We start from the raw sequence: 16,179 nt of genomic DNA, 5'->3' as shown, positions 1-16,179 counted from the left end.
TTTAGTATTTACCTAGAAGTGGTAATCTTTTAAAGTGTTTCCAGTCTATAGTTTTAATGTGCATTTTCCTGTTTACCGTGATGTCAACCATCTTTTTATGTGCTTATTTGTAATTCATATGTCTTCTCAGTTAAGTGACTGTTAAAACTAGGTTATCTTATCTGCTTATAAAAGTTCTTGAGCCAGGAATACAGCTCAATGGCAAAGCACCTGCCTGGCAAGCACAGTGTCCTGAGTTCAATTCCCAGTACCAAAACAAAAGTTCTATATGCCGGACACAAATCGTTTGTCATATTGTGTGTTTTTTTCCTCCAGGGTGTGACTTACATTAACAGTGTTAGTAGAAGAGTCATTTTGATCAAATTCATGTGCTAATTTTTTATAATACAATTTGAGCTTTGTATATCCTATTATTCAACTAACTAAGATTTTTTACTGCATGTTCTACTGCATTTCTGGGTAATAATTCTATTACCCAACCCAAGTAACCAAGATTTTCTATTGCTAAGATTTTCTACTGAAAATATTTGTGGTTTTCAGTCTAAGAGTTAGATCTATAGTCCAATTCAGATGAATTTTTGTGGTAGGATCAATGTCAGGATCAACAATCATTTTGTTTGCATATGCAGTTGGCCTTACATTTGTTGAAAAGACTGTCTCTTTAAGTGTCTCAACACCTTTGTCAAAAATCAGTACTTACAAAAAAAACTGTATATGACAAGATCTCTTTCTAGACTTTCTATATTCTGTTGGTCAATGTGTTTCTCTTTATAGTTCTTTGTATTAAGTGTGCTTTGTATTTTCAAGTTACAATGGAATTGTGTCATAATCACATAATAAGTTTGAGGAGCCAGCTGTATTGTTGCTACATTCTGCAAGATTGCTAAACTCACTTGTTACAGTAACTTTTTGTACCATCTTTGGAATTTTCTATTTTGATAGACATACCATCTGTGGGGCGGGGGACCACTTCTTATTACATCTGTTGGTCTTTTCCCTCTTTTCTTGTATTGGTTAGAACCTCTGATGTAGAGTTCCTTAACAGATATGAGACTAATGTGTTAGCCTTGTTGATCTCATAGGTAAGTATTTAGTATTGTGTGAACGAAGCATGTTAGCTGTAGATGCCTTTGTTGAGGAAATTCTAATTTATCCTAGCCTTGATCTTTTTAATCATGAATGGGTTTTGAATCTCACCAGATGCTTTTTCTAGTTCTATTGAGATGACCATGTTTTCTAAATTTCTAAATTCAGCTCTTAAGCCAACCTTGGATTCCTGCAGTAATGGCCTCCTAGTCATGAGGTACTATTCATTTAATGTACTTCATTCTCTTTATTAAAATCTTGTTAGGGTTGTTGTTGTTGTTGTTGTTGTTGTTGTTGGTTTTTTTGGGATTTTTGAGTTTTGTTTTTTTTTTTTTTTTTTTTTTTGAGGTAAGGTCTTGGCTATCTGGTTCAGGCTGGCCTTGAACTCATGGCTATCTTCCTGCCTCAGCCTCCCAAGTCCTGGAATTACAGGTGTCTGCCACTGTGCCCGTTGGTTAAGGATTTTTATGACTGTGTTTATGAGGGCATTTGTAGTTTTTGTTTGTAATGTCTTCGGTTCAGTATCTGGAGCAGTGGTGGTGAACCTATGGCACATATCCCCCAATGGACACACAGAGCCCTCTCTGTCAACGTGTGTGCCCAGTATTGCCCCAGCGTCTGAGCATCAGGTTTAATTGCAGGTTGGTACTTTACAAAAAATAAGTGGGTTTTAGGTTGCAGTTTGAGTTCATGGTCTCTTAAAAAGTTCACTGGCACTAATCTAGAGAATGCTGCCCTCATAGGATGAGTCAGGAAGGGTCCCCTCCTATTCTCTTGAAGAATTTGTTTGTAATTAGTATATTTTCTTTAAGTGTTTGGTAGAATTCAAAATCAAGACTCTCTGGACTTGGAGTTTTCTTTAAAGGAAAGTTTTTATCATATGTCTTTAATAGATACAATGTTATTTAGGTTATCAATTACTTCTTGAGTATTACTTTTCAAGGAATTCTTTCAAGGAATTTATTTCCTCTAATCTCTAAATTCTGTTAGCATAAATTACTCCTATTGGTCCCTTACTTTAATACCCATAGAATTTTAGTTACATAAATACTCTCATTCCTGAATTTATAATGTATACTTTCCTTTTATTCTCATGATCTCAGTGTGCCTAAAAGGCTATTAGTGTATTTTATTGATCTGAGACAAACATTTCAGATCCATTGGTCTTCCCATTTTTATGTCTTATTTAACTGGTTTCTGTATTTATTTTATTATTTCTTTCCTTTTGCTTACTTTAGGCCTAAATTTTGTCTTTGTCTAATTCTGCAATTTGAAAGTTTAGATTATTTGTTTTATAACCTTTTTACTTTGAAAAGAAAAAACAATAAAAATGATACAGAATTTCAAAATAAGATAATAGATTAACAGTGGTTAATATATTGCATATTGTTACCTTCAACACAGTTACTCAGATTATAAGATATAGACATGAAAATTTGATCACACAATGAAAACACAAACTGTTCTTTTCAGTGAACTAAGAGATTAACAGTATAATTATCTAAAACATACATAGTCTTTTTCCTTCTTTTTTTTTCTCCTTTCCCCCATCCCATTCTTTTCCTTTTGAGCAGCTTCTTCCCTTTTCACTTTCACAGTATCTAGTGTACATTTTGGATCTTATTTACTCTTTTAATTTTTTTAGATTAGGGAGACAATATGTTTACACATGCCAATTTGATTTATATCACTTAATAATATGGCTCAAGTTGCATCCATTTATTTATAAAAGCCTCAATGTGATCCTTCTTTATAGTTGAGTAGTACTCTAGTGTATAAACATATCACATCTTTCTAATCCATTCCTCAGCTGATGGACATTTGAGTTGTTTCCAAGATCTAGCTATTACAAATTGTGCTGCTATAAACATGAGTGCACATATATTGCTGTGTACGATGTTTTTAATTCTTCTGAAAAGATGCCCAGGAAGGGAATATCTGAGTCAAATGGGACCTCCAGTCCTAGTTTTGTCAAGAATCTCCACACTGACTTCCAGAGTGGTTGCTTTAGTCAACACTCTCACCAACAGTGGAGAAGGACTCCTTTTTCCTCACAGCCCCTCCAGTATTTATTATTGGTTGATTTCTTGATAATAGCCATTCTTCCTGGAGTGAGATGGGCTTTTTCAGGATTGTTTTAATGTGTGTTTCTCAAGTGGCCAATGATGTTGAACATTTTCATACATTTGTTTGCCATTTGCCATTTGTATTTCTTTATGTGAGAAGTATGTATTCATCTCAGATGCCCATTTTTGGATTGGGTCTTTGAATTTGGAGGGCCTGATTGTTACAATCCTTTATATGCTCTAGATAGAAGTGCTTTGTCTGAGGGACAGTTGGCTAAAAGTTTTTCCCATTCTGTTGGTTGTCTTTTCAGTCTTTTGCTGATTTCGTTCAATGTGCAAAAACTTTTTAATAAGATGAGATCCAAGTTGATTCTTCGATTCTTCCCATGCAGTTTGGGTTTGGTTCATGAACTCTGCCTATCCCTATGTCTTCAGCATTTCTACCTACTTTATCTTCCAGTAGATTTAGTGTTTCTGTTTTAATATTTAGATCTTTGATCCATTTTGACGTTAGCTTAGTGCATGGTAATAGACATGGGTCTAGTTTTAGTCTTCAACCTGTGGGAAGACAGTTTTTCCAGCACTATTTATTAAAGAAGCTTTATTCCAGTGAGCATGCTTGTCCCATGTCAAAGATAATGTGACTGAGTGTGTTTGTAGTTGCATCTGCATCTTCTAATCTGTCCAACTGATCCTCAGGTCTGTTTTGGGGTGGGGCTTTTTTTGCTATTGTTGTTTTGGGTTTTTGCCAGTACCAAGTTGATTTTATCACAATAGCTTTGTAGTATAATTTCAAATCAGAAATTGTGATGCTTCTTGCCTTTCCTTTGTTTCTCAGAATTACCTTAGCTATTCTAGGTCTCTTCTGATTCCAAAAGAATTTCAGGAATGTTTTCTCTAGGTCTATAAGATATGCTAATGATATTTTGATGGAAATTGCATTAAATCTGTGTAACAATTTTGGAAGTATGGCCGTTTTCACAATATTGATTCTTCCTATTCATGAGCAAGGGTTATCTCTCCATTTTTTGATAGCCTGTTCAATATTTTTCAGAGTACTTTTCAATATATAGATCTTTTTTTTCCTTTGTTAGATTGATTCCTAAGTATTATGGAGTTTTTGGGTGCTATTGTGAAAGGTGTTGTTTCCTAATTTCTCTCTCAATGAGTTTGTTGTTTGTACAGGAATGCTGTTGATTTCCAACTGCTGACTTTGTATCCAGCTATGCTGTTGAATTTGCTTATTAAATCTAGAAGTGTTTTAGTGGAGTGTTTGGGGTCTTCTATATAGAGTATCATGTCATCTGCAAATAATGATAGTTTAACTTCTTCCTTTTCTAGCCTTACACCTTTTATTTCTCTCTCTTGTCTAATTGGCTCTGCCCAATGTTTCAGAACCATATTGAATAGGAAAGATGATAGGAGACATCCTTGTCTTGATGCTGATTTTAGAGTGAAAGCTGTCAGTTTTTGTCCATTTAGTATGATTTTGGCTGTTTTGTCATAGATGGCTTTTTTCAGATTGATGAGGAAATCACCCATTCTGATTTTTCTGTAGGGTTTTTATCATGAGTCGGATTTTATCAAAAGCTTTTTCTGTGTCTGTTGAGATGATCATGTGATTTTTGTCTTTGGCTGTGTTCTGTCATGTGTTAATTTATTGATTTGTATATTTTGAACCATCCCTGCATTCCTGGGATAAATCCCACTTGGTCATGGTGTGTAATCTTTTTGATTATTTACTGCATTCTGTTTGCTAGTATTTTATTGAGGATTTTTGCATCTGTGTTCATTAGGGAAATTAAGAGAGACTATAGTTCTCTTGCCTGCTTGGGTCTTTCTCTGCTTTTGGTATCAGGGTAACACTTGCCCCCAGGAATGAGTTAGGGAGAGTTGCTTCCTTTTCAGTTTCATTAAAGAGTTTGAGGAGTATTGGCATTAAATCTTCTCTAAATTTCTTGTAGAATTCAGCCATGAATCCATCAGGACCTGGTCTTTTCTTTGTTGGTAAGTTTTTAATTATGTTTTCAATTTCATTAACTAATACTGGATTACTCAAAATTTTTTATCTTCTCAATTCAGCTTTGGTAATTCATATATTTCTAGAAATCTCACCATTTCTTCTATGTTTTCCATCCTATTCAAATAAAGATTTTCAAAGTAGGTGATTGATTATCTTCTGAGTTTCCACAGGATCTTTAGTGATGTCAACTTTTTCCTTGTTGCATGGATTTGAGTTTTTCTTTCCTTTTTTTGATAAGGTTGGCTAGAGGTTTATTAATTTTATTTGTCCTTTCAAACAATCAACTCTTCAATTCCTTAATTCGTTGTATTGTTTTCTTAGTCTCAATTGCATTCATTTCTGCTCTGATCTTTATAATTTCCTCCCTTGTATAGGCTTTGGACTTGTCTTGCTCTACTTTTTCTAGAACGTTGAGATGCAACATTGGGTTGTTTATTTGTGCTTGTTATGTTTGCCTAATGTGAGACTTTACCACTATAAATTTCCCTGTTAGTATTGCTTTCATTGCACTCCATAGGTTCTGGTATGTGGTATCTATATTTTCATTTGATTATTGATTGTTTAGTTTCTTCTTTAATTGCATCTGTGACTCATTGGTTATTCATGAGGGTGTTTCTTTTGCCAGTAATTTCCAGTTTCGTTGCATTATGGTCAGGTCATGTCATGGGATAATTTCAGTTCCTTTACATTTACTTAAGCATGTTCTATGGACTAGTGTTGGTCTGTTATAGAGAATGTCCAGTGTGCAGCTAAGAATAATTGTGTGTTCTGATGTTGGATGAAACACTCTGTAAATGTGTAGTAGTCCATTTGTTCACAGGTTTGGTATTTTGGTACTGATACTTGTTTGCTGAGTTTTTGTCTAGTTGATCTATCTGTTTTTGACAAGGGGGTATGTATTAAGGTTCCCCTTTAGAATTGTGTTATTGTTTATTTGGTTCTTCATGTCTGTTAATACTTATTTATCTTATAGTTGTGCATGTATACTGATATTTGTTATCTCTTCCTCTTGAAGTTTTCTCCTAACAAGTATGTAGTGACCTTCTTTATCTCTTTTGATCATTCTTGGTTTGAAGTTCACATTGTCTGCAAACAGAATAACTACTACTGCTTTTTTCTGGGTTTCTGTTTCATGGAGTATTGTTTTCCATCCTTTGATTTTCATCGTGAGATTCTTTTTGACTTAAATGTGTTTCTTGGGGCTAGGGATTTAGCTCAGTAGCGTAAGTGCCTGCCTTGCAAGTGCATGGTCATGAGTTCGATCCCCAGTACCGATAAAAAAATAAAAACCAATCAATAAATAAATAATGTGTTTCTTGTATACAGCATATTATTGGATCTTGTTTCTTGATCCATTCTGACAATCTGTTTCTTTTGATTAATGAATTGAGGCCATTTTTACATTGATGGTTAAAGCCGGTATGTATTAGCTGATCTTTGTCATGCTATTTTCTTGTTGTTGAGTCCCTGATTTTCTCCTCTATTTAATTGCTTGCCCTGTGTGGTGGTTTCTTTCTGATATTGTTCTTGATATTATCATTTTTATCTCTATCTAGATATCTTTTAATACTCTTCATAGGGTTGTTTTGGTGGTAATGAATTTCTTTAGTTCTTTGTTGTGGAAGTATTTTATTTCTGAATCAATTTTGAAAGATGGTTTTGCAGCGTGCATCAATCTGGGTTGGAAGTTGTTTTCTTTCAAGATTTGAAATACTTCATTTCAAGCTCTTCTTGAGTATTGGTGTTGAGAAGTCAACTGTGATTCTAATGGGCTTTCCTTTATAGGTGATCTTTTTGTTTTCTCTAACAGCTTTTAATATTCTGTTTTTGTAATTTCTGGGATCTTGATTATTATATTTCTTGATGTAGATTTATTGTGGTTATCGTTGGAGTTCTATATGCCTCACTTACCTGTACATCAGATTCTGTTCCAATGCTTAGGAAGTTTTCTGTTAACACTTCTGCAAATAGTATTTTTACATCATTTATGTTGACTCTACTTTTTCATTGACACCAAGCAGCCTTACATTATTTTTCTTTGCATTGTCTTGCAGCTGTTGAATTTGTTATTTTCTGATTCTATCATAATTTTAAAAGATCTTTCCTTTCGTGATCACTAGCCATGATCCTGTGTTCAAGGTCTGAAAGTCTGTCTTCAATTTCTTTCAAGTGATTTTGTCAGTTTTCAATGAAGTCTTTAATTTCTTGGATCTCTTTAAATCTCTTTCATGCATTCTAGAGCTTTCCTATACTGATCATTCATGACTGCCATCCCTTTCCTATCATAATCAATTTTTTGATCTATCTTGACTCTAGATTTGCTAAGTAATGTCTTTATGAATGTTGGCATTTCTTTTTTTTACCTGAAGTGATTTCTTCTATAGCCTCATAGATTTGTTCCTATACTTCACTTGATATCTTTTCAGAAATTTCAGGTGTCTTCCAATTTATTCTATGTCAGTGTCTTCTGTACTTGTTTATAGCCTGTTTTTACTAATGTAAATGACACAGACTTCCCTCTGACCCTGCTTTAATTACATCTGATAAATTTTTTATCATTTCATTTTCATTTGGTACAAAATATTTTCTCATTTTCCTTGTGAATTTTCCTGTTTACCCATTGCCTATCAAGATAGCAGGCCCAATCTTATTGGCACCAGAGACTGGTTTTGCAGAACAGTTTTCCTACAGACATTAGATGTTCAGGATGATTCAAGCACATTTGTTTCTAGTATTATTGTATTATAATATATAATGAAATAATTATACAACTCTCCATAATGCAGAGCAGTGGGAGCCCTGACCTTGCTTTCCTGCAACTAGATGACTCATCTGACCCTGATGGAGACAGCAGCACTTGAAGTGTGTTAATGTCCAGGCTACCCAGTAATCTTGGAGCATTATAGTTCTTTGATCAGAATTTCACTTTTAGAGCACCCTGTCAGCCTTTCTTTATATAACTCTTCATAAATACAAGCAACGTAGAGCACATGCTGCTGTGCTAGATGCTAAATATGCAAAGCTGATTAAAAGATTGGAATTATGCTTGCTTTTTCTCTTTTTTTGAAATTCATGGTAAGATACATAGCAGTGCCAATTTGAAGAGTTTGCATGGTAGGCAACACAATAACGAGCTTGTGCCAGCACGTTAATTGCGAGTACACTGGTGAACACATTGTTTAGATCACTTGGGGTTTTTTTCTTTTTAAAGCAGGACTTTCTCGAGGGAAGGAATGTCTTGGCTTAGATGTCACCAAAAACTTCCCTTACTATATAGGCAGATAATAAATAGTCATACCTGCTACTTTGGGTGTCACTGCCCTAGCGTATTCATCTGAGCAGGCTTACTATTCCCCTCTCCTCGGCCCTTAGGAACAAATTCCAGAACTTTCATTTCATTTAAAGGATGGTTTCTTCATAGTGAAAAACAACTGGCGTCTGATACTTGTTAGCAGTTTGCTATGGTTTTATATTGGCACAGACTTGGCCTGTTTTGGCAATAGAGAATGCCTTGTAGATACTATTTTTCCTCAGTACTAGAAGGCAGTAGGAGAGCTCATGAGCTCTTCTCTGGGATTTGGTTTTATTCAGTCTTCCTTTTTTGTTGTTGAAGAGGGAATGCATTTCCCTCTTCTCTTGGCTCTCATCTTGACAAGAATCTGTTTTGTCTCAACATGCAGCGCCCCATCACCATTTCCTCTTCATTTGTTGCCTTGTTTCTGAGTCTCATTTCCTGACTATCCTTTGGGAATTGCCACTGCCCTACAGAAAATTATTGTAATACATGTAAAGCATTGAATCTGAGAACCCCTTGAAAAGATGCTGTGTTTCTTTTTTTAGTGGAAAGATCTCCAGGGAGCCAAAAGAATGAAGATTTTTCCAATAGTAATACTACCCCAATGTTCAAGAACAAGAGTCCAGGTTCTATGGATCAACAGTCTTTTATTTTGTCTCCAGAGTACAAGATTTCTCAGAAGCTCTACATTCCTCGAAGCACAGCCACTGCTGCCTTAGGGGCTGCTGCCCGGTTAGCTACATCCAGGAGCTTCCTGCATTGGTATCCCAGTGTGAAACGGATGGAGGCATGAGCTAAGGTGGAAGAGTTTGAAGCAGACTAGTATTTTGGTAGTTGATACTTGTATGTGTCTGTGACCATTCATAGCTTTATGATGCTAACCACATTGATGTATAAGTATTGATGTTTAGTGTTAATTTTTATTTTTACTAATTTCATTTTATTCTGTATGATTGAGTCACCTTTTTAAATGTTTAATGTAGTTTAAAGGAATTTCTGTTTCTATATTTTTCTTGTACATATCATGACATTCAATGAAAATTGAAGGTCTAAATATTCTTACATATATATCTCCAGAAAAAGGCTGTCTGAATTTTGGGGCCACTGCTTTCTATTTAATTTGGATTTTTGCTATCATAAAGGAAATGTATACCCTGAAGGTTTGGTCATATAAATACTTGTACTTTTTAAAAAATGAAATGTTAGGCGTGGTTGCACACACCTGTAATCCCAGCATTTGGAAGGCAGGAGTATCATTGTGAGTTTGAGGGCAGCCTATGCTACATAGTGAGTTCAAGGCCAGCTCAGAATAGCAACACTGTCTTCAAAAAACTATTTTTACTATGAGCTAATTTTGAAACCTAGCCATCTCTGTAGTTACCATAGTTCTCAGAAGCCTTAAAGGAGCATGGTTCTACAGTGGTATTATTTAAGCCTTTCTATAAAGTATTGTCTAAGTTTATACTTCGTGATTTGTTATGTGGCATTCTGTTCAACTCATACTATCAATCAAAAGAAAAATAAAGAAGTGAGCTTGAGCCTAGGATTTTGAAGCCAGTTAGAACAACATAGCAAGATGTTGTCTCAAAAATACACAAATCCAGATTCACCTTTGATTCCAGTGTATCTATAAGAATGTTGATACACTAACAAACCCAAAAAAAAAAAAACCACACAAGTAACCTAAAAACAGTGTTCATAAGTTGACCAGACATATCAGACTTTTTTTTTCTTTTGGTATCTCAGGAGTCTGAAATCACGGCCTCACACAGGTTAGGCAAGTGCTCTTCCACAAAGCTATCACCCAAGCCCTGTATCAGACATTGGAGAGTTTCTTAAAGGGTCAGTGAAGACTTAAGTGCTATGTGAGATGCTCAACTGACAGGAACTGACAAAGCTCTGGTTGTCATATAAGTTCAAATATCCAGTTTGTTTTTTAAGAGAAAATTTTTTCTAAAAGTGAAAAATTCATTTTTAAAATAATGCTTCAGAATTCTACCTTTAATGAAAAAAGTCTGAGAAATGTACTTCTCTTCTCCAGATGAGCAGTTACTGGGTTTGAAATAAGAATCTAGTAGCAGTAAAGTGTCAGAAGTAGAAGAGTTGACAGAAGTAATAGAATTTAGTAGATTAAAATGTAACCTCTCTGTAATAACACCCAAGGGCCAGGAGGATCTCTGCCAGAGCTGGGCAGTCTTTTTGTAAGTTGATTTCATAACCTAACAAGAACTAATTTTATACCTTGCAAGTTGGAGATTATGGAATAACTGCATTAAGGCTTTGTCAGAATCTTGACCTTTTGCAAATAAAGAGAACAGCAACTTAGAGCCACCAGAATGGTGAATTTCAGCACTCCTTGAAAGAAGTCTGTTTAGTAATTAATAGCTGACATCTCATATGAGTTAGAGTGATGAATGAACATTTGAAAGGCTTGTACATTTTGATTACTTGTTTGGCTAGGCCGGCTGATGTGTCTGTTTACTTACCTTGTCCTAAAAGGTAGACTTTGGTGGGTACCCAAAGCATTAAATTTAATGGATCATTTGAAATAGAATAAATAGGTTTCTTATATGGGCAAGAAGAGCCATAAGAAAGAAATGTACAAAAGATACATAGATGAGCTGCAGATGGGAGCACATGTCTGTAATTCCACCTACTCAGAAGACTGAAGCAGAGGGATTGCAAGTTCAAGCCCCCCCCCACCTCCGCAACTCAGTAAGACCCTGCTCAAAAAAGTGGGGTGGGGATATAGCTCAGTGGTACAGCACCTCTACATCTGATCCTTAGTACCACACACACAAGATATATAAAATAACGTTATATTTTCAAAAGATACACATGCACACTTTGAACATTTGTGATATTAAGGAGCTACCTGCAGTAATGCAAATCTCACATATGTGACATGCCAGTGATTCCTATGTCTTGAAGTTTCTGGCATTTGTGTTTAACCAACTTAGATTAAATGATTTTGATCTAGGAAGAACCTTAGATGAAGAACTATGCAGCCTAGAAAAACTGACTTGTCTGTACTCACACAGCTTGAATTCCCAGACCTGCTGACTCCTAGCCCAGAGCCTTTTACAGAAAAAAAAAAATAATACAATTCCATCTTGTTTAACTGATTTGTGCCAGAAGGCATAACTTTTGTAGAGCCCAAAAGAATGGTGTTTTTGATAGCTGAAAACACTCTTGGTGTTGGTGGATGAGGGGACTAATACTTCATATTCATGAACAATTTAGCAGTGGGAAATTCTACAGCTGAAGAGTGTGAAAAAGAGGCCCCATAATGAATGAGAAACCAGCATCTGCCAGATAAATCTTTCTGAAGCTTCCTGTAACATTTATAGCACCTTATAAGACTTTCCTAACATTTTAACAATATTTTCAGAATTGCATGTGGTGACATGGCGACCATTCACACTATTCATAATTATGTAGGAGCCATTGCTAAACATTGAAAATATTTCATTTCCTGATCCCATTTCCTCTATTCCAAGAACCTTGATCTTTCCAAGATGTCAACAAAGTACAAATCCGCATCAACAAAGTCTGTGTGTATATCTTGTGTTTAGCCACAATCCCAACACGTAGGTGTCACTTGGCTCATTTAGTCAGTCACCTAACAAGTCACCAGTTAGAGTTTTGGATCATTGGCCTACTGGAACCAGACTCCTTTAAACACTGCTTTTTTAACTGTATACACAGAAAATGTTAACTGTTCAGACAAGAACTTTTATAATATAACTGACTTGTGTACCACTTGTTATGTGAAATTGAGTATTTAGCTATAATTAAAAACTGAGATTGTATTGCCAGCTAAACTTTTTGGGGTTATAAACATAGTTTTCAGTAAATGCTTAAAAATCTATTAGTCATAAGTTCTTTCATATTTCTGTTAAATAGTTTTAATTTATAGAAAAATGAGTATAGGAATGTTAACTTGATTATTTCTTAATGTAATTTAGATAAATTATCTGATGAGGAAACCAAGTTTTTGACTATCTCTGTTCTCAGCTTTTGTTTGCAAACCTAATAGCATATTGTTGGGATCAAGAAACAATGATGAGATTAATCTTTGGTTTTGTTTGATTTAAATATTTTGTTTGATTTAAATATTTATGAAGTTGGAGTTTGTTTTGTCAAAAATGTCTACATGTTTATTTGTAATTAGTTTTTATTGTATTGATTCTGTAGAAATAAAAATTGCACCTGAGTATGAAACCCAGAGATCTGAGCTGAGTAAACACAGAATTTTATCGTTGGAAAACAGACCTGACACTTTTCTTGACTTAACCATTTGTACTCATTTTTCAATTGCCTGCTTCATTTTCAATCAAGACCTTTACAGACCTTTGCTGGATTGTAGATAAAGACTTTTATTCCATAAAACTGAAAATTCACAAGGCTGATAAGTTCCTGGCAGCTGCATTTAAGAGCCGTTTTCTTCCTTCTTTATAGGAGCCCCCAGCTATTCTACGAGATCCCCCAGCTCCTGAAGCTCCCACTTGACACTGTCTGTACACCGAACAGCAAATGCAGCAAATCCCACCTTGCTGCTGTTACTCAATGCTTTCCGTTACCGCCCCTTTTCCTTATTCCACATTTAGAGCCTTTGCTGCAGCCCAGAGCAGAGTGTTCCCAGGTGGTTCTCAAATTCCGTAACTTCTCAGTGTGTCAGTGCATGTTGCCACAAGTTGAAGCCAAACTGAGTTCGTTCTGTTCATCCCGTAGATGGACAAATGACATTACAATGTTGCTGTGATGAATAGTCTCTTCCTTCTGGTATTATGTATATAGCACACCTTCCAAGATTTCAGATATTAATATGCAAGCTGGGCATGGTGGCACATTCCTGTAATCCCAGCACTCGGGAGGTTGAGGCAGGGGGATTGCTGTGAGTTCAAGGCCAGCCTGGGCTATAGAGTGAGGCCAAAGAGGAAGTCCTCCAGAATTTTTGTCTACTTTCTTAGCCAAGGTAAAAAAAACTTCCACTGGTACTGCCTTGTCCTTGTATTATATCACAAGCACAGAAACAAAGAATAACTTTCCTAAGCCCACTGGCTTGAGCAGTGTGGTATAACTCACATTTGACATGCATATACTATCCGACAATTTCCAAATTTCTTCATGGTATGATAAATGGTCCTGAACCTTTTATGGGGTTATTGGCTATTTTAAATAAATGTTAAACACTGAGAACTGTCTCCGCAGAAGGTACACATTCATAAAAAAAATTTGCTGTAATTTCTAAGAGTTCGGGACTCCTGAAAAACCTCCTCCCATCTCCTATGTTCCTTCCCTCTCCTGTTGTCCTAGATACAAACCCAGTAATAGACTCCTGAAATGAACCCTTCCCTTCAAGCCCACATGCAAGCCACTCTAAAGACCCATCAAATGTTACCTTCTAACTGTCTTATTAGTCTGTCTTGCCTGTAGACTGCCTGATGCTGCTCCAGACCAGACCACCTCATAGCTTTGCTGGCACATATTAGAGGCTCTGTAAGTTTTATTGAGTGAAAAGATGGATACACAGGACAGAGAATAGACTACAAGTAAAGTTAATTGAAGTCCTGACCTTTGTCCTGCCACACTGGGTTCTGAATGTCCAAAACCAGGAATCTTATTGAGAACATTAGCAAACATGCCATTTAAATATTTCATTCAGAATGGAATAGACAGCATGTCCTCCAGACAAGAGAACTGAGTAGAAAAGCAGAAATTCCTTTGGGTAGGTGGTTTTTCTGCAAAAAGCACATTGCGTTACTTTTCTGGCTGGGTTTTTGAAGGACAGTGACAAAAGCGATAGTGTTTTACATTTGCTGCTTCTCAGCAACAGCCTTGGTGTCCTCCCAGACAAGTTCAGTTTTCCAATGGGGCTTCTTTCTGTTCATTCATTCTCACAGGCTCACTTCCAACAGCACACTTTAGATTTTTTTTTAGAAAAAAAAAATCACACCCCAGACCTTAGCTTCACTGGCAAACAACCCAAAAGCAATTCATTTAAAAGCACCCTTTAGGGTTCATAGATTACACTGGACTTCAGCTGCTCTTTGTAGACTTTCTGTTGGCCTTGAGGTTTGTGACTCAATGAAAAATAACAAAGACTACTTTTTGGTGACTTTTCTTCCCCTAATACTTGTTAAAAGTATATATTGACTTTAAAGATTAAGATTGTGAGGTTTTCTCTTTCAAATTCAGTGTGATGTGGAAAAAGATGTGATATTTTCACAAACAATATAACTAAGAAATGCGGGGCTGGGGATTTAGCTCAGCGGCATAAGCGCCTGCCTTGCAAGCAGGTAGTCGTGAGTTCGATCCCTGGTACCGATAAAAACGAAAAAGAAAAAAAAAAAGAAATGGGTGGAGAAAAGTACTACCAGCTACATATTTCTATTAGTGACAAAAGTTAAATTATGAACTCAGCATTGACGGAGACCTGTGTGCTGGTGAGTCAGATGCAAGTTTCAGTCCCCTTTAGCCTTGGAGTGGATCTGAGATGCTCCTCACCTCAGGACTGTGCAGCCCCCTGTGGCTATCAAACGCAGGTACCATCCAGCTTACTGCCAGCCACGGTGGCCAGAGATTGTGTCTGTCATCTTACTCCCCAACCTTAGGCAACACAGATGTGCCCCGGCCAGTGCTCACAGGGCTCTAGAGCTGCCCTGGTATCAGGAGGGGACCTAGACCTATGTTTTGATGTGCATCACTTCCAGCTGCAGTGGACAAAAAACAACTTGCTTAGAATTTCTGGAAAGATAAGCACAAAGCTAGATTGTGAAAACTGGAATAAATTCCTAATCTTTTAATGCCCAGATAACACTGTACACCAACAAGCATCAAGAGCTTTCAGGAAATCTTGACCTCTCCTAATACTAAGAACAAAGTTCCAATCTGATCAGGCAATAATTGGCATGGGAAAGCTCTCAGAATCAAAAACAGCCATTTTAAGGAAACGATCTTGAAGGAAAAAAATTTCAATATTCCAACACAGTAGTGGCCAAATCTATGGCATAAATGCTATTTTTCTTTTAAGACAGAAGGTGCTAGTGTAGAGGATTTTTTTGTTCTAAATTAAAAGTTCAGTATTTTATTTTGTGATAAATAAGTAGGTTTGGGGTTACAGTTTGGCACTCAGTATCTTTAAGTTTTGCCATAACTGCTAACAAACTTTTAAGTGGAAGTAATTCTAAACAATCAGAAAGTCTTGAACTGACACACATAGTGAAATTAAAAACACAATTGAAGGCATCAACAGTGGTGAAGTTTAGACATGAAAAAAATTAGTAATTCAAAAATAGGCTACCTGAATACAGAGGAAAAAAAAGAATAAAATGAAGATCTTAAAGGCACTTTGGGAGAGTATTAAAAGTGAAAAAATTTTTTAAGATTATTTGAGTGTAAGAAGGATTTGAGAATGCCAAAGGAATAGAAGGTTTATTCAAAAACATCACAGAAAACTTTCCATACTCAAAGAAGGAAACGATGAGTTCAGGAAATTAACATTCACCATTCATCCTGTCTCAGCCAAGTATACTGCCAAACACAACCCCAAAGCTGCAAAGTGAAGAGAAAGACATTCCTAAACAAAAATGAGAGAGGATATATCCACCAGAACTTTCCTAAAGAAATAGTAAAAGAAGTTTTCAAACTGAAACAGATGTATAAGAAGAAAACATAGTAAGGTATAAAACTCTGTAGTAAAAGTA

At 36.0% G+C, this 16,179-nt stretch overlaps 1 protein-coding gene across 4 annotated transcripts in view; it reads left to right on the top strand.

Moving 5' to 3' along the window:
• Tdrd5 (tudor domain containing 5) overlaps positions 1 to 12,693 on the top strand; it is an 84,639-nt gene extending 71,946 nt beyond the window's left edge. For 3 of the 4 annotated variants that reach the window (XM_063239790.1, XM_063239792.1, XM_063239791.1), the window contains one exon: positions 9,016 to 12,693. In XM_063239790.1, the coding sequence (XP_063095860.1) occupies positions 9,016 to 9,263 (248 nt within the window). In that variant the 3' untranslated portion in view covers positions 9,264 to 12,693. The remainder of the gene's footprint in view (positions 1 to 9,015) is intronic. The other variant, XM_063239793.1, reaches the window with a different exon arrangement.
• Positions 12,694 to 16,179: the final 3,486 nt, after the last annotated feature.

The sequence above is a fragment of the Cavia porcellus genome, unplaced genomic scaffold (genome assembly GCF_034190915.1).
Source record: "Cavia porcellus strain 051 isolate PalLab524CR breed Dunkin Hartley unplaced genomic scaffold, mCavPor4.1 scaffold_29, whole genome shotgun sequence".
NCBI classification, from domain to species: Eukaryota; Metazoa; Chordata; class Mammalia; order Rodentia; family Caviidae; genus Cavia; species Cavia porcellus.
This window is presented reverse-complemented; position numbering and strand designations above follow the sequence as displayed.